The following is a 21663-nucleotide window of genomic DNA, read 5'->3' as shown; positions in this document are numbered from 1 at the left end:
CAAAAGTTTTTAGAAGGTGTTTTAGGAGGGTGTTGTGCTTTATTTCTAGTTATCTGTGAGAAACAGCATAAGCTTGGGATTAGAACCTGGAAAGATAAGTCGTAGTACTAGAAGAAATAGTTTCATGTAAACCATTATTACACTGTCAGATGCATTATAACAAATATGTATTAAATTTGAATCAATTCTGACCTTTTAAGGAGAATTAACATTAAACATCAGAGTACAGTTATTGATGGTTTTGGGTAAAGAACAACAGGATAATAGAACCCATGAATGTGGCACAAACTGAATGGTCTCCATCCTGTGTAGAAATTTAAGTATTTCTCTCTACACTGACTGAATGACAGCCTTTTCATCTGATTGCTGAAGGCTCTGTAAAATGGCTATTTACATACAGAAAATGTTTAGAAAAGGTGCCTTTAACTAGCATTGGATTCAAATATTATTTCATTCCTTAACCAGTTGACCTGCTTGCATGAGATTACATGCCTAATTTAAACTTGTTTTATTTTAAAATATTTCAACATGGTGAACTGAGCAATTGGCTGATAAATTTTCAGGCATTCAACCAGCGGATCAATAAGTTTGGTTGCATTTGAGATGCTTTGGTTCAGTGTGTCGTGGTCCAGATAGGAAAACTTGCAGAGGATCATAAAGAGGTTACCCTGAAATTGCATTATTTCAGTGCCATAGAGTATTCACTTGAAATTTGTCCACTATTTTACTGGAGCTTTCAAATCATTTGTTTTCATTTTTTATGTTTAAAACAAGAGCATCAAGTACTTCTGTTAGTTGTCACAGTGTACTTCTGACTTCAGGTCAGTTTTTAAGTATTGGAGTGCAGTTTATGATCTTTAGAAGCACCAGAGAGCTGGTGACAATTGCTGGTTATTATTTTAATGGTTGGCTGAAGACTATTTAGTTTTCATTCTGAAAATTTCCATGAATATTAGATTGACTAGCTAATAGTATATTTAAAAATATCGGGGATACTTCAGTATCCTACAGAACAGGACTTAATTAACAAAAATTGTGTTTAATTTCGAATTCATGCCAGTTGCACCATGTTTTTGTTTATATTTTGAAAAGTTCTTTACTATTCTGAGTATTTGAATGTTTATCTATATATGTGATAAGCATATATTCTTGGATATCTATATGAATTAATGTGTTAATACCCTATAACTACCTTTTTATTAAGTTTTAATCCAGCACAATTTGTTAGCAAGTTGTAACTTTACACCAACTCTGAAAGTCCTAGTTTACATGTTTGGGTTGTTTCACCTTGACCCTGATGATGTTGAGACCCATATATAAACAACTGACTGACTCTAACAACAAGCAGTTGTTTTCTCCTAGTTTGGCCTGACTAGTGGAAATGTCACATTCGTGTAGATGAGGGTACTTTTCTGATTGCGTGAAGCACGCTAGGAGAAGATCATATGTGTTGTGTTGTAAAATTGTAAAACTATTTGAAGGCTATGCTTAGAATTTCAGTACACTGAGCTGAAATTATACCTTTTTAATTTTGTATAAAATTAAGACAAAAATCTCTGTTCGACTTGCAACGTAGTAGACCTAAACAAAGTTAATTATGACATTGGAAGTCGTGTTTCGGAAAGGATCTTATTTCCCATCTTGTGGAGGACAAAACTGTCTGAATTAGAATTTTACCAAGGAACATCAGCTCATTTCAATAATTTTTTTGCTAGATCTCTACGTTGTCTTAATGAAAGTTTTTATTGTCCACAGGCCCGTATTTTCAATGAAACGCCATTAAATCCCAGAAAATGCTTACATATCCTTACAAAGATTCTGTACCTGCTGAACCAGGTAAGATGTTAGAGTATATAGAATAGTTACATCACAAAAGAAAATAATGTCTGTATTGGCTCTCAAGGCAACTCAACTAGTCTCAGTCTACCATATATTCCCCATAAGCACTGCAAGTATTATCCACTTCCCTTTTTCAAGACCATAATTGAACAAGCCTCCACTACACTCAGGCTGTGCAATTGTCAAGTATTCTTGCTATCTGAGATCTTCATGCACTAAATCTGTTCTTAAGTTTAGAGGGAGATTACCTTTTGATAAAACGCTTGTCTGTGAGCAAGATCTATTGAACTGAATTGAATTGACTTTATTGCCATGTGTACCAAGGCACAGTGAAAAGCTTTGTCTTGCGCGCAATATAGGTAGATTACAGGGTTAAGTAGCAAAGATAAGTAAATAATTGGTAAACAGCGGCAAAAACAAAAACACAGGTACAAGTGAATGTTAAGAGTTTGAGTCCATTCAGTATTCTAACAACAGTAGGGTAGAAACTGCTTTGAAACTGGCTGGTGTGTGTTCAGGCTTCTGTACCTTCTCCCCGATGGTAGAGGTTGTAGAAAAACATTGCCCGAATGGGATGGATCTTTGAGAAAGCTGCCAGCCTTTCTTTGACAGCGGGCCTGGTAGATGGATTCTATAGATGAGGGGTTGGCCTTTGTGATTGTCCAGGCCGAGTTCACCACTCTCTGTAACTGTCTCCGATCTTGAATGGTACAGTTACCATACCAGGTAGTGATAGATCCAGACATAATGCTCTCGATGGCGCACCTATAAAAGTTGGCAAGTTTATAAAATGTCTTGAGAGTAATATATTTCCAGGTCTGCATTTTCTATGTTCCCTTCAAAGAAAGCATTCCCAGAAGGATCTAATGTATTAGTTTATACAACATGTGAGTCTAAGGAGTTTGGAGAAAATTGTATATGCTGTTGCATTGTTTTGGAGAACGTTTTCAAGGGGGAGAGGGGCCAGCAGGAGGTCATTGTACACATTGGAACCAATGACATAGGAAGGGAAAAGATTGAGATTCTGAGGGGAGATTACAGAGAGTTAAGCAGGAATTTAAAAAGGAGGTCCTCTAGAGTAGTAATATCTGGATTACTCTCGGTGCTATGAGCTAGTGAGAGCAGGAATAGGAGGATAGAGTAGATGAATGCATGGCTGAGGAGCTGGTGTATGGGAGAAGGATTCACATTTTTGGACTAATGGATCATAGCAAATACAGAAACATGGCTCAGGGATGGACAGGACTGGCAGCTTAATGTTCCAGGATACAAATGCTACAGGAAGGACAGAAAGGGTGACAAGAGAGGAGGGGGAGTGGTGTTTTTGATAAGGGATAGCATTACAGCTGTACTGAGGGAGGATAATACTGGAAATACATCCAGGGAAGTTATTTGGGTGGAACTGAGAAATAAGAAAGGGCCAATCACTTTCTTGGGATTGTATTATAGACCCCCTAATAGTCAGAGGGAAATTGAGAAACAAATTTGGAAGGAGATCTCAGTTTTCTGTAAGAATAATAGGGTGGCTATGGTAGGGGATTTTAACTTTCCAAACATAGACTAGGTTTAGATGGAGAGGAATTTGTTAAGTGTGTACAAGAAAGTTTTGTGATTCAGTATGTGAATGTACCTACTAGAGAAGTTGCAAAACTTGACCTACTCTTGGGAAATAAGGCAAGGCAGGTGACTGAGGTGTCAGTGGGGAGCATTTTGGGGCCAACTAGGGAGAGAATAGGGCCCCGCAAAGATCAGCAAGGTGGCCTTTGTGTGGAGCTGCAGGAGATGGGGGAGATACTAAATGAGTATTTTACATCAGTATTTATTGTGGAAAAGGACATTTATTTGTGGAAAAAGATATAGAATATAGGGAAATAAATGGTGACATCTTGAAAAATGTCTATATTACAGAGGAGGAAGTTCTGGATGCCTTGAAATGCATAAAAGTGGATAAAGCCCCAGGACCTGATCAGGTGTACCCTAGCACTCCGTGGGAAGCTAGGAAAGTGATTGCTGGGCCTCTTACTGAGATGTTTGTATCATCGGTACTCATAGGTGAGGTGCCGGAAGACTGGAATTTGGCTAAAGTGGTGCCACTGTTTAAGAAAGGTGGTAATGACAGGCCAGGGATCTATAGACCAGTGAGCCTGACGTTGGTGATGGGCGCGTTGTTGGAGGGAATCCTGAGGGACAGGATGTACATGTATTCGGAAAGGCAAGGACTGATTAGGGACAGTGAACACGCTTTGTGCGTGGGAAATCATGTCTCACAAACTTGATTGAGTTTTTTGTAGAAGATTGATGAGGGCAGAGCGGTAGATGTGATCTATATGAACTTCAGTAAGGTGTTCAACAAGATTCCCCATGGGAGACTGATTAGCAAGATTAGATCTCATGGATTACAGAGAGAACTAGCTATTTGGATACAGAACTGGCTCAAAGGTGGAAGACAGAGGGTGGTAGTGGAGGGTTGTTTTTCAGACTAGAGGCCTATGACTAGTGGAGTGCCACAAGGATCAGTGCTAGGGCAACTACTTCTCATCACTTATATAAATGATTTGGATGTGAGCATAAGAGATATAGTTGTAAATTTGCAGATGACATCAAAATTGGAGGAGTAGTGGACAGTGAAGAGAGTTACTTCAGATTACAACAAGATCTTGATCAGATGGGCCAATGGACTGAGAAGTGGCAGATGGAGTTTAAGTTAAATAAATGTGAGGTGCTGCATTTTGCGAAAGCAAACCTTAGTGGGAGTTATACAGTTAATGGTAAGGTCCTCGGGAGTGTTGCTGAACAAAGAGACCTTGGAGTGCAGTTCATAGCTCCTTGAAAGTAGAGTTGCCAGTAGATAGGATAGTGAAGAAGGTGTTTGGTATGCTTTCCTTTATTGGTCAGAGTATTGAGCACAGGAGTTGGGAGGTTATGTTGCAGCTGTGCAGGACATTGGTTAGGCCACTTTTGGAATATTGCGTACAGTTCTGGTCTCCTTCCTATTGGAAAGATGTTGTGAAACTTGAAAGGGTTTGAGAAAAGATTTACAAGGATGTGCCTGGGCTGGAGGATTTGAGCTATAGGGAGAGGCTGAACAGGCTGGGGCTGTTTTCCCTGGAGTGTTGGAGGCTGGGAGGGTTGACCTTATGGATGTTTAAAAATCATGAGTGGCATGGATGGGATAAATAGGCAAAGTCTTTTCCCTGGGGTGGGGGAGTCCAGAACTAGAGGGTATAGGTTTAGGGTGAGAGGGGAAAGACATAAAAGTGACCTAAGGGGCAATGTTTTCACACAGAGAGTGGTACATGAATGAAATGAGCTCCCAGAGGAAGTGGTGGAGGCTGGTACAATTGCAACATTTAAGAGGCATCTGGATGGGTATATGAATAGGAAGGGTTTGGAGGGAGATGGGTTGGGTGCTGGCAGGTGGGACTAAATTGGGTTGGGATATCTGGCCGCATGAACAAGTCAGACTGAAGGTTCTGTTTCCATGCTGTATATCTCTATGACTCTAATAACTGATTTTAGTGTCATTTTACTTTTCTGCAGAGGATATGAAGTGTTTCCATTTCTGTATGCTTAGAAACAATTAGAATAATGTGGATTCATAAAGGCTTCCAGCATCAAATGCAACCATGTCTGTGCTTGCACTCTGCTACGTCAGTCCAAAACTAATCCCACTGAATTGTCCATTCCTCCAGGTTTGCACCTTCCTTAGCTTCAAATGTTTATCTGAAAAGAAAACGTATCTCTCTAATTGTTAGTGTTTATTGTTGAGATAGTAGAATCACGTGCAAATATTTTAAACATCTCTTCCCTCCTCAAATATTGATTGGCAGTGACAATGTGATAATAAACCAATATCTTCCAGTTCCTTCAGGTCATACAACCTGACTTGGAACTGTGTTGTTGTCCCTTCACTACTATTATATCAAAGTCCTGGAACTGTATCTCTCTCAGCACTGTAAGAACACCTACACTACACGGACTGCAGTGGTTCCTGATGTGGCCCTTGTCAATAAGGGATAGGCAATAAATGGTGAACTTGCCAGCAACATTAACATCCAACAAATCAATAAAAGAAAAGTGAGCAAAAAGTTTGTTAGAAATGGAAGATTTTAATTTGTACAATGTAAAATTATATTTTTGAAACACTTCTGTTAACAGAAAACTTACCATCCCCTTCCATTTCAATCATTTTCAGTAATTGATCATTGATCATTTTCAGAACCAGAAACAAGCTATTCTGAACTATTTTACTTTGCAAATATGCATAGCATAAACAAACTTGAAAAGTAAATTAGATTTACTCCAATGCTGTTCTCTGCACAATACAGTCAATTTGTGTATTTGCTGACTAAAATTTCATTTTTTGTTAACAGAAAATTATTGTTGACTCGATAAAATGGCACACCCACTCTATTTAAATGATTGAATCTGGCCAGCTTAGTCTGTGAGTTAGATTTTGTTCAAAGAGACATGAGTGGATTGTTGAACTGCAACACTAAAATATTTTATTTGTTCATGAGGTGGCAAAGCCAGCATCTTTTGCTCATCCCTACTTGTCCCTGAAAGTAGTTCATCTGCATCACATTCTTATTGGTACAATACTTTGATGCAATTAAGACTTCCGAGGACAAGCTTGCTAGAGAAAATCCTGTCATAGGTATGAACTAACTAGAGTCTCTTCTAGAAACTGATTAAAGTTCCAGAGTGAGATGGGTAAATTTCCACTATGACTTTAATATTTTTCTTTGCTTTTTAAGACAGATTTGACATCTGAAAACAGTTACCTATAATTCATGGCTTATGTGATATGATATGCTATCTCCAAAGTATATCTTAAGCAGTTAGCGTTAAAATTTTATTGTAAATTGGGACTGGCAAGCTCCTGGCCTCGTACTTTAAAGGCATATCTGATGATGTGAATTTTCAACTACAGTGTTACACAAAAGAAGAAATAAAAAACACATGCATGGACGCAACCTTAGCACATCTTAAAGCATTTGATTGTCAATTAGCTACTTTTGAAATAATCATTTTTGTATATGCTGTGAAACCATCACATTTTTAAACCGTAAATCCTGCTTCAAATAAAAGATCATGTGCACATAGTCTGTTTTAATTATGTCATTTGATGGACAAGTAATGGCACTGAGGGAAGACGTGAAGATCATCAAGTTCGAGAACACCAAACAGGGTGTTTTTCATGCAATGGCATAACATGATATTGTATCTTGTAATAATAAAAATGGAGCCAAAATTTTCAGAAGGCCCAGCTGATGGCTCATTCCGACAATTTATCAGGTAGAGATTCTACTTTCTCTTTCTGTTCTCTTCAAGGGAGATCATTTTGGAACAGCAGAAGCTACTGAAGCCTTCTTTGCAATGACCAAACTGTTTCAGTGTAATGATGTAAGTATCTGTTGGATATGACCATGAAGGAAGTCCTAAGAATGCTTTAGCATTTTCAAGTAATTAATGTTTTATACTTTTTTTTTGTGGCTAATTTCTAGATTACACTCTATCAGTTGACTAAGGCTCACTGGATTGGTGCAACATATTAACATAGATTGACAATTGGTTAACAGAAGGAAAACAGTAGAACTAATTTAGTCACTTTGAGGTTGGAAAGAGTACCACAAAGATCGGTTTTTGGATCTCAGATGCATATCGTCTATGTCAATGACTTTGAAGAGACAAAGTAATTTATCTAAGTTTGTTTGATTGCACATCGAAGTGAGAAAGCTTTGAGGATGCCATAAAGAGGCAACAATGAGCAATGCACTGGTTAAGTGATCAGGCAGGAAGTTGGCTGATGACTATCATGTGTGAAAATGTGAAATTAGCAATTTGGTTGAAGGGAAAGGCAGGTCTTTTTAAAAGCATTGAGGAGACTAATAAATGTGGGTATTCAAAGGGAGTAGGGTAACCTTTTACAAGAATCCAAAAAATGATATACAGGTACTGCAAGCAGTTAAGAAGGCAACTTGTTCATTAACATTTGTTGCAAAAGTGTCTACTACAAGAGAAATAAAATAGTACTACTAATATGCTAATATATAAAACATTGATATTGGGTAGCATTATCATCCTGATAATTGGGACAGATTTAGCAACTCAAAACTGAGGATCCATAGGCAGAGGGGCTGTCAGCAGCCACAGAATTATATTAATTCAAAGTCTCTCACCCCATGGTCCAGCATGTCCCCCACTCTACTATTATAGCCACGACAAATCCTGGTTCAATGAAGATTGTAAGAGGACATGCCAAGAACAGCACCAGGCATGCCTAAAAATGAAATGGCAAACCATTGGAGATATTACAGAACTACATGTAGACAGGGCTAAGCGAACCCATAACCAGTGGACAGTCTAGCTTTCTGTCCTGCTACATCTAATTGTGAGTGGTAGTTGGCAATTGAACAGTTGACAGGATGAGGAAGCATTCCCATCTTCAGTGATGGGGGAGCGTAACCCATCAATGTGCAAGACAAGGATGATATATTTTCGTCCATTTTCAGCCAAAAGTGCTGAGTGGATGACCCATCTTTGCGTCCTCTGAAAGTCCCCAACAGTACAGATGGCAGTCAATTGACAGTCTTCAGTCAATTCTATTCACTCTATATGATATCAAGAAATAGCTGAAGGCACTAGTTACTGCAAAAGCTATGAGCTCTGACAGTATTTCAGAAATAATACTGAACACTTGCACTCCAAAACTACGCGCCCAGCCAAACTGTTCCAAGACAAATGTAACGTTATGTCTACTTGACACTGTGGAATGTTGTCTGGTACGTGCTGTGTACAAAGTCGCAGGTCAAATCCAATCTGACCAGTTACCACCCAGTTGTCAGTCATGTGATGGAGAGGGTCATCAACAGTGCAATGAAGCAGCACTTACAAAGAAATAAGCTACTGACTGATGCAGCATATTGTGGGAAGCTAGCGATGAAATTATGGGGCCCCTAGCACAAATATTTGTAATGTCTATAAATTGGGAGAAGTAACAGAGGGCTGGAGTGTGACTAATGTATCATTGTTTAAGAAAGACTGTAAGAAGAAGCCTGACATCAGTGGTGGATAAGTTGTTTGAGGTGATTCTGCAAGATAGGATTTACATTCATTTGGAGAGGCAAGGACTAATTAGGGATAGTCAGCCTGATTTTGTGCAAGGAAAATTGAAGTCACACAAACTTGATTGAGTTTTTTTTAATGAACTATGAAATAACAAAAAAAGATTGAGGGCAGAGCAGGAGATGTTGTTTAGTTGGACTTTAGTAAAGCCTTTGACGAGATTCCATATGGTATACTAATTAATAAAGTTAGATCACGTGGAATTCAGGGTGCATTTGCCAGTAGGAGCCAGAGAATGATGGTGGAGTGTTGTTTTTTGGACTGGAGGCCTGTGAACAGTGGTGTTCCACAGGGATTGGTATTGGGTCTACTTTTATTTGTCATTTATCTAAATGATTTAGATTGAACATATTGTGGACAGTGAAGAAGGTTATCTAAGATTACAGAGACCTTGATCAATTGAGTCAAGGCAGTGAGGTGTGACAAATGAAGTTTAATTTGGATAAACGTGATGTATTTTGGTAATACAAACAAGGACAGGACTTTACCATTAATTGTATATGTCCTGGTTAGTGTTGTAGAACAGAGAGACGTAAGGGTTCAGGTACATAAGTCTTTGAAATTTGCATCAAAGGTAGACGGGGTGGTTAAAAAGGCATTTAGCACGCTTCCCTTCATTGCCCAGACCTTTGAGTATAAGACTTAGGATGTCGTTTTGAGGTTGTACAGAACATTGGTGAGACCTCTTCTGGAATACTGTGTGCAGGTCTGATTACCCTACTGTGAGGAGGCTATTATTAAATTGGAGAGGGTTCAGGAAAGATTTACCAGAATGTTAGTGGGAAGGAGAGTTTGAGATATAAAAATAAACTGGAAAAGCTGAAACATTTTTCACTGGATTGTAGGAGGTTGATGGGTGACCTTATTGATTATAATTTTCTGATGAATCCTCCACATACTGGAAAGAAAAGCCCTAGGAGGACTCAGAAGAGACAGAAATATCATAATCCCCCCCCCCCAGCAGACAAAAGGCACATGACCGTCATCCTGAACAGAACACAGTACATTGAAAAAGCAAACACATTATTCACAGATACCGATACTTACCAACAGGGGCCAACGGACCTGACTCCACAGCTAGAAAACTGTATTTTAGCATCCCTGAGGAAACTTCACAAGGCAGGTGAAATTAACAAGATAGACGTCGACAGAATGAAACCTGAAGGATCCAACATACTCATTTCTACAGTTTACCAAAGATACATAAACAAGGGTCCCCCCCTCTGATCCATAGTCTCACTTCCCAGTACACTGACATACAGACTAGCAAAGGGACTGCAACGCAAACTGAAACACGTAGTAGAAGACTCAAGCCGCTCCATCCAGGAATTCCTTAACATCATCAAAGACACCAAGGTAGAGGATGATGAGGTCATGGTTTCCTTTGACATGACAGCCCTATTCACATCAATAAACATCACCCTAGCCAAATAAACACTGGCCTCACTGCTAGACAAACCAAGGATACAAACCTGGCAGCATCAACTCCATCAGCAAGGACAGCATCCTCAAACTAGTAGATCTGTGCCTCACAATCCACTTCACCTACAAAGACCAGGCCTACAAACACATCAATGGGAGGCCTATGGGATTACCAAAATCAGGACTCTTCGCAGAAGCAGTTATGCAGAGGTTAGAATGAACAGCACTTTGCACGATCCAGCCCAAGCTTTGGGTCTGCTATATGGATGATGAAACGTAACAAATTAGAAGAAACCCACAAACACATAAACCGCATCCTTACCGGTATAAAGTTCACCAAAGTGGAAGAGAACAACAACATACTCCCCTTCCTAGATGTCACGGTAGAATGCAAAGCTCCTGGGGAGCTGCAGAAGTGTGTTTACAGGAAAGCCAGACGCAATGACCAGATACTCAACTGCAGGAGCAATCATCCCTGCGCCCACAAATGGAGCTGCATCAGGGCATTATTTAAATGAGCCACAACACGCTGCAGCCCCCAGGAACTAAGAGAAGCTGAGGGAAAAACACCTGTACAACGTATTCGGGAACAGCGGTTCCCCGTTAAGCGCAGTCTGCCGATTCCTACACAACAGGCCTAAACAAGAAGACACAACATGTCCAGAAACTCTAGCCACCCTGCCATACATTAAAGACATCTCTGAGATGACAACCAGACTGCTCTGGCCCCTCGTCATTATGGTAGCCCAAAAACTTACTGCCACACTGAAACAGCTCTTGATGAATTTAAAGGACCCCGTACCAACAACCAGCAGAATGAACGTCATATACAAAATATCCTGCAACAAACATTACATTGAACAGACAGGCAGGAAGCTAGCTGCCAGGATACATGAGCACCAACTAGCCACCAAAGTACATGACCAACTGCCACTAGTGTCCATACACATAGACAAAGACGGACACCAGTTCGACTGGAATAACACAGCCATCCTGAGACAGGCTAAACAAAGACATGCACAGGAATTCCGAGAGGTCTGGCATTCAATCTGGAACTTCATTAACAAACATATTGATTTGGACCCCATTTACCAACTTCTCAGAAAAAGACCCGGAAGTGATATCACCGACCACAACAGACCAAGATGGATAAATAGCAAGCAGGACAGAACACCACCGCTTCATCTGAGGTTTACTGATGATGTTACCTAGCATGGTGATGAAACATCTGAGAACAAACCTACCAGCTCAGCGAGCAAGCATACAACCTGATTGTAATGAGATGACTATCTTAATGGGTGAATGTTCACTGAGGAACGGGAGGTGATATATGCTGAGATTAGAGATAGAAGTTTGTTTACTCTGGATCACATTGACATAAGGAGGGAAGATGTGTTGGGAAGGCTAAAGGATATTAAGGTGGACAGATCCCCAGGTCCGTTTGGGATCTATCCCAGGTTGCTGAGGGAGGCGAGAGAGGAATACCTAGGGCCCTGACAGATACCTTTGTAGCATCTTTAAACACAGATGAGGTGCCGGCGGACTGGAGGGTTGCTCATGTCGTCCCCCTGTACAAGAAGGATAGTAGGAATATTCCAAGTAACTACAGACCAGTGAGCCTGACATCAGTAGTGGGAAAGTTGCTGGAGAAGGTACTGAGGGATAAAATCTACTTAAGAGTGGGCTTATCAGTGATAGGCAACGTGGTTTTGTGTGGGGAAGCATGTGCCTTACTACCTTAATAGAGTTCTTTGAGGAAGTGACCAAATTGATAGAGGAAGGAAGGGCTGTAGATGTCATATAAATGGACTTTAGTAAGGCGCCTGATAAGGTTCCCCATGGTAAACTAATGGAGAAAGTGAAGTCACATGGTGTGCCAGGTGTACTAGCTAGATGGATAAAGAACTTGTTGAGCAACAGGAGACAAAGAGTTGTAGTTGAAGGGAGTTTCTCAAAATGGAGAAAGGTGACCAGTGGTATTCCTCAGGGATCAGTGCTGGCGCCACTGTTCTTTGTGATAAAATGCATTTGGATGTGTGTATGAATTGGAAGGGTTTGGAGAGATATGGGCCGGGTGCTGGCAGGTGGGTCTAGATTGGGTTGGGATATCTGGTCGGCATGGACGTATTGGACCGAAGGTAAAAACAATGACTGCAGATGCTGAAAACCAAATACTGGATTAGTGGTGCTGGAAGAGCACAGCAGTTCAGGCAGCATCCAACGAGCAGCGAAATCGACGTTTCGGGCAAAAGCCCTTCGATGAAGGGCTTTTGCCCGAAACGTCGATTTCGCCGCTCGTTGGATGCTGCCTGAACTGCTGTGCTCTTCCAGCACCACTAATCCAGTATTGGACCGAAGCGTCTGTTTCCATGCTGTACATCTCTAAGACTCGAAATGATCTGGAAGAGAGCATTGTTGGTCTGATCAGTAAGTTTTCAGATGACACGAAGATTGGAGGAGTAGCAGAAAGCATAGGGAACTGTCAAAGAATACTGGAGAATATACATGGACTGGAGAGTTGGGTGGAGAAGTGGCAGATGGAGTTCAATCCAGGCAAATGTGATGTGATGCATTTTGGGAAGTCTAATTCTAGAGCGAACTATACTATAAACAGAAGAGCCTTGGGAAAAGATGATGAGCAGAGAGATCTGGGAGTTCAGTCCATTGTACCCTGAAGGTGGCTGCACAGGTGGATAGAGTGGTCAAGAAGGCATATGGTATGCTTGCCTTCATCGGACGGGGTATTGAGTATAAGAGCTGACAATTAAAATTGTACAAGACTTTGGTTTGGCCACATTTAGAATACTGTGTACAGTTCTGGTCACCACATTACCAAAAGGATGTGGACACTTTGGAGAAGGTGCAGAGAAGGTTTATGAGGATGTTCCCTGGTATGGAAGGTGCTCGCTATGAAGAGAGGTTGAGTAGGTTAGGAGTGTTTTCATTAGAAAAAAGGAGATTGGGGGGGGGGCTGATTGAGGTCTACAAAATCACGAAGGGTATAAACGGGGTAGATAGAGAGAAGCTTTTTCCCAGGGTGAGGGATTCAATGATGAGAGGTCACACGTTCAAATTGAGAAGTGAAAAGTTTAAGGGGAATATACGTGGCAAGTACTTTATACAGAGGGTGGTAGTGCCTGGAATGCATTGGCAGCAGAGGTAGTAGAGGCAGGCACGGTAGATTCATTTAAGGTGCGTCTGGACAGATGCATGAGTAGGTGGGGAGCAGAAGGATACAGATGCTTAGGAATTGAGCGATAGGTTTAGGCAGTGGATTTGGATCAGCTCAGGCTTGGAGGGCCGAAGGGCCTGGGCTGTAAATTTTCTTTGTTCTTTGAGCCCATGTTCTCTAAAGTTTAGAAAACCTAAGGCAATGTTATTGAAACATGAAATTCTTAGCATCTAGCCTGTCAAGTCTTCTTTATAGGCTGTTTCCCTGGGCTGAAGTCTGGAATTACAGTCTCAGAATAAGGGAATACCCATATATGTGAAATGAAGAGAAACATCTTCACTCAGGTCTGAGATTTTTTGGAACTCTTGAGTTCAAGGACTGATGATGCTTAGTCAATAAATATTTTCCAGATCAAAATCAATAGATGTTAAGACAAAAGTGGATGTAAAAATGCAGCCTTAATACTAAATTAAGGAACTGGCTTCAAGGCCTGTATTGTCTGCCCCAATCTTATTTCCTGTTCTTAATTATTATTTATTCTTTAATGCATTTATGTTCTTTGATCTGCTTAGGTGTTCTTCAAAAACTTGTCTAATGTTCCAGGAAATAGTATTATTCCTCGTTGTTACAATTTAAGTTGCTCATTATTTTCTGAGAGACTGTACACTTCTTTTAAAAAGAAATTATTCATTTACAGCAAACTCTTAGAAGAATGTGCTACTTGACAATCAAAGAGATGGCGAACATATCAGAAGATGTAATAATAGTCACAAGCAGGTAAGAGTGAGAAAGTACAATTAGCCTTAATAATGAGTTTTTTTGATGAAGTAACAAAGAAGATTGATGAGGGCAGAGCAGTAGATGTGATCTATAGGGATTTCAGTAAGGTGTTCGACAAGGTTCCCCATGGGAGACTGACTAGCAAGGTTAGATCTCATGGAATACAGGGAGAACTAGCCATTTGGATACAGAACTGGCTCAAAGGTAGAAGACAGGGTGGAGCTGGAGGCCTATGACCAGTGGAGTGTCACAAGAATCGGTGCTGGGCCCTCTACTTTTTGTCATTTACATAAATTATTTGGGTGCGAGCATAAGAGGTACAGTTAATAAGTTTGCAGATGACAGCAAAATTGAAGGTGTAGTGGACAGCGAAGACGGTTACCTCAGATTACAACAGGATCTGGACCAGATGGGCCAATGGGCTGAGAAGTGGCAGATAAATACGAGATGCTGCATTTTGGGAAAGCAAATCTTAGCAGGATTTATACACTTAATGGTAAGGTCCTAGGGAGTGTTGCTGAACAAAGAGAATGCAGGTTCATAGTTCCCTGAAAGTGGAGTCGCAGGTAGATAGGATAGTGAAGAAGGCATTTGTTATGCTTTCCTTTATTGGTCAGAGTATTGAGTACCGGAGTTGGGAGGTCATGTTGCGGCTGTACAGGACATTGGTAAGGCCACTGTTGGAATATTGCGTGCAGTTCTGGTCTCCTTCCTATCGGAAAGATGTTGTGAAACGTGAAAGGGTTCAGAAAAGATTTGCAAGGATGTTGCCAGGGTTGGAGACCTGAGCTAGAGGGAGAGGCTGAACAGGCTGGGGCTGTCTTCCCTGGAGCGTTGCAGGCTGAGGGGTGACCCTTTAGAGGTTTACAAAATTATGAGGGGCATGGATAGGATAAATAGGCAAAGTCTTTTCCCTGGGGTCGGGGAGTCCAGAACTAGAGGGCATAGGTTTAGGGTGAGAGGGGAAAGATATAAAAGAGACCTAAGGGGCAACGTTTTCATGCAGAGGGTGGTATGTGTATGGAATGAGCTGCCAGAGTATGTGGTGGAGGCTGGTACAATTGCAACATTTAAGAGGCATTTGGATGGGTATATGAATAGGAAGGTTTTGGAGGGGTATGAGCCAGGTGCTGGTAGGTGGGACTAGATTGGGTTGGGATATCTGGTCAGCATGGACGGGTTGGACCGAAGGGTCTGTTTCCATGCTGTACATCTCTATGACTCTATGACTCTAATTTCATTTATTCTACCCATGATTTAAGTATAAACTTTATAACTGGGAGCAAAGAGAGTTAACTTCAGTTGCAATATTGCTTAGGATTCCATTTGGAGGTTGGTGTGTTTTACAACAGGCTACTTAATTATCTTCAGCACCTCGATATATTCCAGTTGGAAAAGGTGCTAGAACCATTATATATTAGGGTTCTGGTGTTTGGATGTGAAGGCAAGTTCTCAGGGAAATTTCTGAACTGGACAAAATTACTTAAATAAATTTGCCAACAAAGTTGTGAGCAATTGGCTTTAAAAGCACTATCTGATCCCTTTTGGAAGTATGTGTTACAGTTTCTGGGGAACTACCTAGTTACTCTTTTACTTGGGGAATGATGATTTTTCCATTTCTGGCTGTTTCTTTGGTGAAGTACCAATTTTATCTCCAGCAATAAAAACTTAAGTAATTACGTCTTTGGTATTATCATATTTATTATTTTCCTGTCTATTTCTAATTAACCTGTTCAGAGAGATGTTCTTACACACCTCTGGGAGGTAAGACTTGAACCTGGACTTTGTCGCCCAGACATAAGAGCACTAACATTGCATCATAGAGCGTCTATGCATATTTTGTTCACTTTTACTCACTCTGCTTCCATGTTAAAACTTAAGGTAGCCATGTAAAATTGGCTTGAGTAGGTTTAAAAAAAAATGAAGAGGTAGTCGGTAGTATGGAAAGTTCTTATTCCTCGTGACTCTTAGTTTAAAAATTGTCTCAAAGTAGCAAAGAATTGTAATTGTTGGTGCGACTCTAGGGATACGTTTTTATGATTTTGGATTGACAAGAGCAGATTATAGTTCAAAATACTGCTTTCCAAAAGACCGCAGTGTTCGAAAAATAAATATCTAAATTCTAGATTAACTCATCATAATATTCTAAAACTCTATTTGTCCACCAACCACATGACTTTAAGGAAGATTTTCCAGTTAATTAATATTATTTTCTGTTTATTAATATATCAAGTTTGACCAAGGACATGACTGGGAAGGATGATGTATACAGAGGTCCGGCTGTAAGAGCACTGTGCCGTATTACAGATGTAAGTATGCCTTCTGGAGAGAGACAGGTTGTGCAGCTACTGTGGAGGGATATAATGAAGCTTCCATTTCTTTATTATAAATTTGAGGAATTCTCTAGCAGATTTTGGCTATAAAATTATGTCAAAATGCAGGAAGCAGACTTGAAGCTAGGGCCAGTGGATGTGATTTAGAGTAAAAGTTAACCTGTCTGTTTATGATCAAATCAAAGTTCATGCTTCAATTTGTTGTATAGATGAAATTAAACCAATATCACCAACCTCAAATTTGAATCTAGTTCAGAAGGAAACTAATTGTGTACCTGCAGGTTAACAAAAAGAACCTTGTATCTGATAGGTCGGTTAACTGAGACTGGTGATAAGAGTGCCATACTGTTTGCTTGATTGCTTTTTGGAATTTTCCAGACGTAATTTTCATAAATGGGTTCGTACATTCAGTAAGAGATTGCCTGGCTGAAGTTTTGTTTGCAAAACTGTACTCCTTGTTTGCAAATCTCTCCATGGCTTGCACCTATCTATCTCTATGACTTCCTCCAATCCTACAACCCTCTAAGATGTCTGTACTTCTCCAATTCCAGCCCGTTGTGCATACCAAGTTTTAATTGCTTTATCAAATTCTCTCCCTTAACCATGCATTCTCTCTACCTCTCTTTCATTCTCCATCTCGTAATTCTGTGAAGTACCTTGGGTTGGTTTACTCTATGTGAAAGGTGAATATAAATGCAAGTTCTTTGATAGGACCAGCTAAATAGACTATTTGGTGTTTTCCTGTTTTAGTTTGTATATTCATAAAATTGTTTTGTATTTTAAGTTGATTTCCCCGCCTGAGCCAACGATTAAAGCACATACCTGGTTCTTTTGTTGGCATGTGCTCAATCAAGCTGACATCTGGAGCAGAGTTTCAGCCCACAGGTGGTTAACTGGGGTGAAATCAACTGAACCAAACAACAGCTCTGCAGCACTCTTCATTTCACCATTGACAGATATTTAATGTAGTGTTAGAGTTTCTGTGGCACGGGTAATGTTAGAAGTATTAGAATATGTTTTATTTTAAGTTCCTTCCTGTCATTCCCTTGGTAGGTGACAATGCTGCAGGGGATTGAACGTTATATGAAACAAGCTATTGTGGATAAGGTGGCAAGTGTTTCCAGCTCTGCCTTGGTGTCCTCTCTGGTAAAGATGCCTAAAATAATAATTTCCCATTCATTTTAAAGAAGACCAGATCTTTTGATTGTTTGCAAAATATGAATTATTTTAAATTCAGTATTAACATTTACAGTTAAAATGCATTATGTGAAAGCACAGCCATTCACAATACTACTATTACTTTGTTACCTTGGGTGCATTTAAAGCTTGAATATTTTTCCAAAAAGGGCATGGTTTAAAGAAATAGTAAACCTACATAATTTTTTTTCATATCTATCAAATTTACATAGTTTGTTCCTATTTATGAAAGGATATGAAGGACAGTTTTACTTTGTTAATCCATGGGTCTCTGTGCAGAAAGTTAGGATTTACAAGCAGATGTTAACTTTTAGAAATTCTACACAGAAATTAGCATCTAATTGACAAGATAACTATTTAAGACACGACTCAAAATAATAAACCTCAGTGGCGATTTTAAAGAACTTTGTCAGGCTACCTGAAAATCAAAACCATGTTTAAGATTCTTCTGCTCTGAATGATATTTCTTATTATTGCTGGAACAGGGACCATTTTAAACTAACAGCACTCTGGGATTTTGACTAAATTTCCATGTTTCTTTAACATGATGGTCAACACACAAAGGAACCTTTGCTCCATTTCCTCAAGGGAACTTGCGTTTAGATTATATAGATAGAATTACATTGTTCAACCATTGTTTTTCCCTCACTTCTGCCTATTTCCTTTCTAATATTTGGGTTTTTCCCACAATTCCTCAAATGAAAAGTTGAATGGTTGACCTCAATCAGGTCTCCGCCAAAACTGCTTTTATTTGTCCACAACATGTTGCAGAAGAGCAGCCTGGCTTGAATCTTTCTTTTCCCAAGGAAAATAATGCAGTCATAGCTCTCCATTTCTCAAAGCACATTTGAAATGGAGAGAAATAAATGTCCTCCCTTTTTTAGACATACAACGCCAATGCACAATCTGACTGTACCATTAAATCTCCAAATAAGTCTCTGAGAAACTTGCACAGCAAGTCAACAATATTTTGGAATTGCATTGCAACTAGGCCAATATCTGAAAGTAAAAGAGAGGCTTAATTATTCATTTGCAACTTTGAATTTGGAACAACAATCAAGTCTGTTGCCTCTGCAATTAGGGAGATTTCATTTTCTCATCAACTGCCAGTAGCCTTTCTGTTTTCCAGAGCAAAAGGGAGATATAATGCAACATTTTCTGTTCTTATCTCCAGCATTCCCAAACTGTCTTCTCATCACTACAAGAATTCTGTTAGCTGTTCACCTAAGAGGTTTTATTTGCTAGTGACGAACACAGTATTAAAAATTATTCTTCAGTGTGCAAGGGCATTTATTTATTTCTCATGGTTTTAAAAATTCTTTAGCATCTCATATCTACAAGCTACGATGTGGTGAAACGTTGGGTGAATGAGGCTCAAGAGGCTGCTTCCAGTGATAATATCATGGTACAGGTAAGCCAATACAGTTTAGCAAAATGGAATGAGACTCATTATATGGAGGCCAAAAGCTTGGGCTTTAAATACATTTAGTTTGTACCTCCCTCAACCTTTCTACAAAGTTCACAAGTTTGAGTTCCTCGGAAAGAATGTGTTATAATTGAAATGTATGAACTTGGTCTTCAATTCAGCTTATTTGAGGCTGCAGGGAGGAAAAGGAACAGCAAGAAGCATCTTTCTTAACCAGGTGTTAGGTGTTCGAAATGGATCATTTTCCAATCCCCACAGTTTAACACTGTTATTTTTTAGTTTAGGAATAAGGAAAGGAAAGATCAAAAAAAGGTTGCATCCCTTTATTATGTCCTCAGAGTCCCTAAGGTGCTTCACACCAATAAATTACTTTTGAAGTAATTGCTTTTGAAGTCACTGCTATGGAGTCAAATGTGTTGCAAAACTATCTAGTTCATAATTAACATATTTATATATACTGATTCATAATATTCTGACCTCCTGAATCACATAATCAGATTTTCATGCAGGGGAAGTGAACATTTCAATTTTTCTTTGTCTTCATGAAGCTGCTCTCCCTGTGTTCTGTGTTGTTTCAGAAGAAGTGCCTGTTCCTCTGTCTTGCTCAGTCTGTTCCACGATAATACTGAACTGCTCAGTGGATCCTTGACATCTGCCTTGATTTAATAGCCCGAAAAGTGAATGCCACCTACCAATGTGGCATTCCCTCATTACTGAAGTATTGGCCTAAACCTTGTGCTGAATTGTATGGGTTCAGTGTCAGAGGTGCAGGTGCTTCAGTGGTTAGCACTGTTACCTTGCAGTGCCAGGAACCCGGGAGCGGGGGGTCGGGGGGGGATCAGGTCTGAGTGGAATGAGTTTTGGTATGGACTCTATAGGCCAAGTGGCCTCTTTCCACACTGTAGAGATGATGTGATTGTATGAATACGACATGCAATTTTACTGAGTTATCATATTATCTTGGCTGTCCGCAGCCACTCGTTATGACACTAGAGAGGATCAAAAGCAAAAGAGCATAGATTTAAAGTAATTTATAAAGAAGCAGAAGTGATGTGAGAGAAAGATTCCCAAAGTAGGTAGAGGTTGGAATGCACTGCTTGAGTGTACAATAGATGCAGATGGGAGATGGGTTGCTGGGAGAAGGCTGAAGCATGGCATTAAGTAAAGAATGTTCATTTAGAGTGCCAGTACATACACAGTGGGCTGAATGGCTGTCATCGGCACTGTAATTATTGTGATTTTATAATGGTGTCATATTAATTTGAAAAAAGTACTGCACTGCCTGTAGATGGGTTCTGGTAAAAGTAAAGCAAGATATGCTGATAGATGACAGTAAGGATCTTGACACCTTCCACATCGTATTGAGGACTAGATAATAGTACTTGATGACGATTTGGTAGAAACTCTTTAGTACACTGAATAATAGACTAGATCTCCATTTATTATTTTTGGAATTTTATTGCTGTTGTCCTTCCAAATTTACCTTATTTTCTTGTATCCCAATGTGTCCTCCCATTTTGAAATGAAGGTTTATTGCTCAAATTTATTTTTAGTTTTCTATTTTTGCTGAAGTGCAAATAGTAGTTCTTCACAATACAGACATGCATTGTTCCTAAAAACGTTTAGATTTTAAAACATATGGCACTGTACCAAGAAGGGAATCCTGGTTTTCTAAAGAAATAGAAAGCAAATAGAGGAGTTGTTGCTGAAGAGTAATCTGTTGAGGTTATTAATGTTTTCATTATTGATGCTTTGCTTGTTAATGTCTTCATGTCATTCTTACTTCCATGCTCTCTTTCAGTATCATGCTTTAGGCCTCTTGTATCACATACGGAAGACTGACCGGTTAGCTGTTACAAAGATGGTAAATAAATTCACAAAGTGTGGTCTGAAATCCCCATTTGCCTATTGCATGCTGATCCGTATTACAAGTAAACTCTTGGAGGAAGCGGAGGGAGGGTAAGTTACTCCTTTTATTGTGTTATATTTGACATCCCCAACCATATTGCCTAACAAGTTAACTTGGCCATTTTGGGAATTGAAGCAATTTCACAAATTGTATATCTAAAATGCTAAATTACATGGTGAGATATTTTGGTTAGATTTGTTGGTGCTGAGCCTCATTCAGGTTGCAGTCTTGTTTCCATCTCTGTCCAAGTCTATCTGGAAAAACTTTTGAGAACCTGATTTTTGCTAGTGTAGATTCTACTGAAATAGTACATTTAGTCATGAAGTGATTTTATGCTTGGGCCTTCTTACTTTGTTAAAATTAGAGAGGACACTAGAACCACAAAGCCAACAGAATGGTTTCAGCACAAATCATTTCATCCTGTTATCACTGGACAGACTATCTGCAAGAGGAATTC

At 39.7% G+C, this 21663-nt stretch overlaps 1 protein-coding gene across 1 annotated transcript in view; it reads left to right on the top strand.

Moving 5' to 3' along the window:
• The window catches only part of copg2 (COPI coat complex subunit gamma 2), a 60236-nt gene that overhangs the window by 14676 nt on the left and 23897 nt on the right, over nucleotides 1-21663 (top strand). Inside the window, exons 3-9 of the mRNA XM_072562885.1 lie at nucleotides 1756-1836; nucleotides 7174-7245; nucleotides 14259-14338; nucleotides 16575-16650; nucleotides 17728-17820; nucleotides 19196-19282; nucleotides 21099-21256. Of these exons, the coding sequence (XP_072418986.1) occupies nucleotides 1756-1836; nucleotides 7174-7245; nucleotides 14259-14338; nucleotides 16575-16650; nucleotides 17728-17820; nucleotides 19196-19282; nucleotides 21099-21256 (647 nt within the window). The remainder of the gene's footprint in view (nucleotides 1-1755; nucleotides 1837-7173; nucleotides 7246-14258; nucleotides 14339-16574; nucleotides 16651-17727; nucleotides 17821-19195; nucleotides 19283-21098; nucleotides 21257-21663) is intronic.

This window comes from Chiloscyllium punctatum, chromosome 44 (assembly GCF_047496795.1).
Source record: "Chiloscyllium punctatum isolate Juve2018m chromosome 44, sChiPun1.3, whole genome shotgun sequence".
NCBI lineage: Eukaryota > Metazoa > Chordata > Chondrichthyes > Orectolobiformes > Hemiscylliidae > Chiloscyllium > Chiloscyllium punctatum.
Note: the sequence above shows the minus strand (reverse complement) of the source record. Positions and strands in the feature narration are given on the sequence as shown.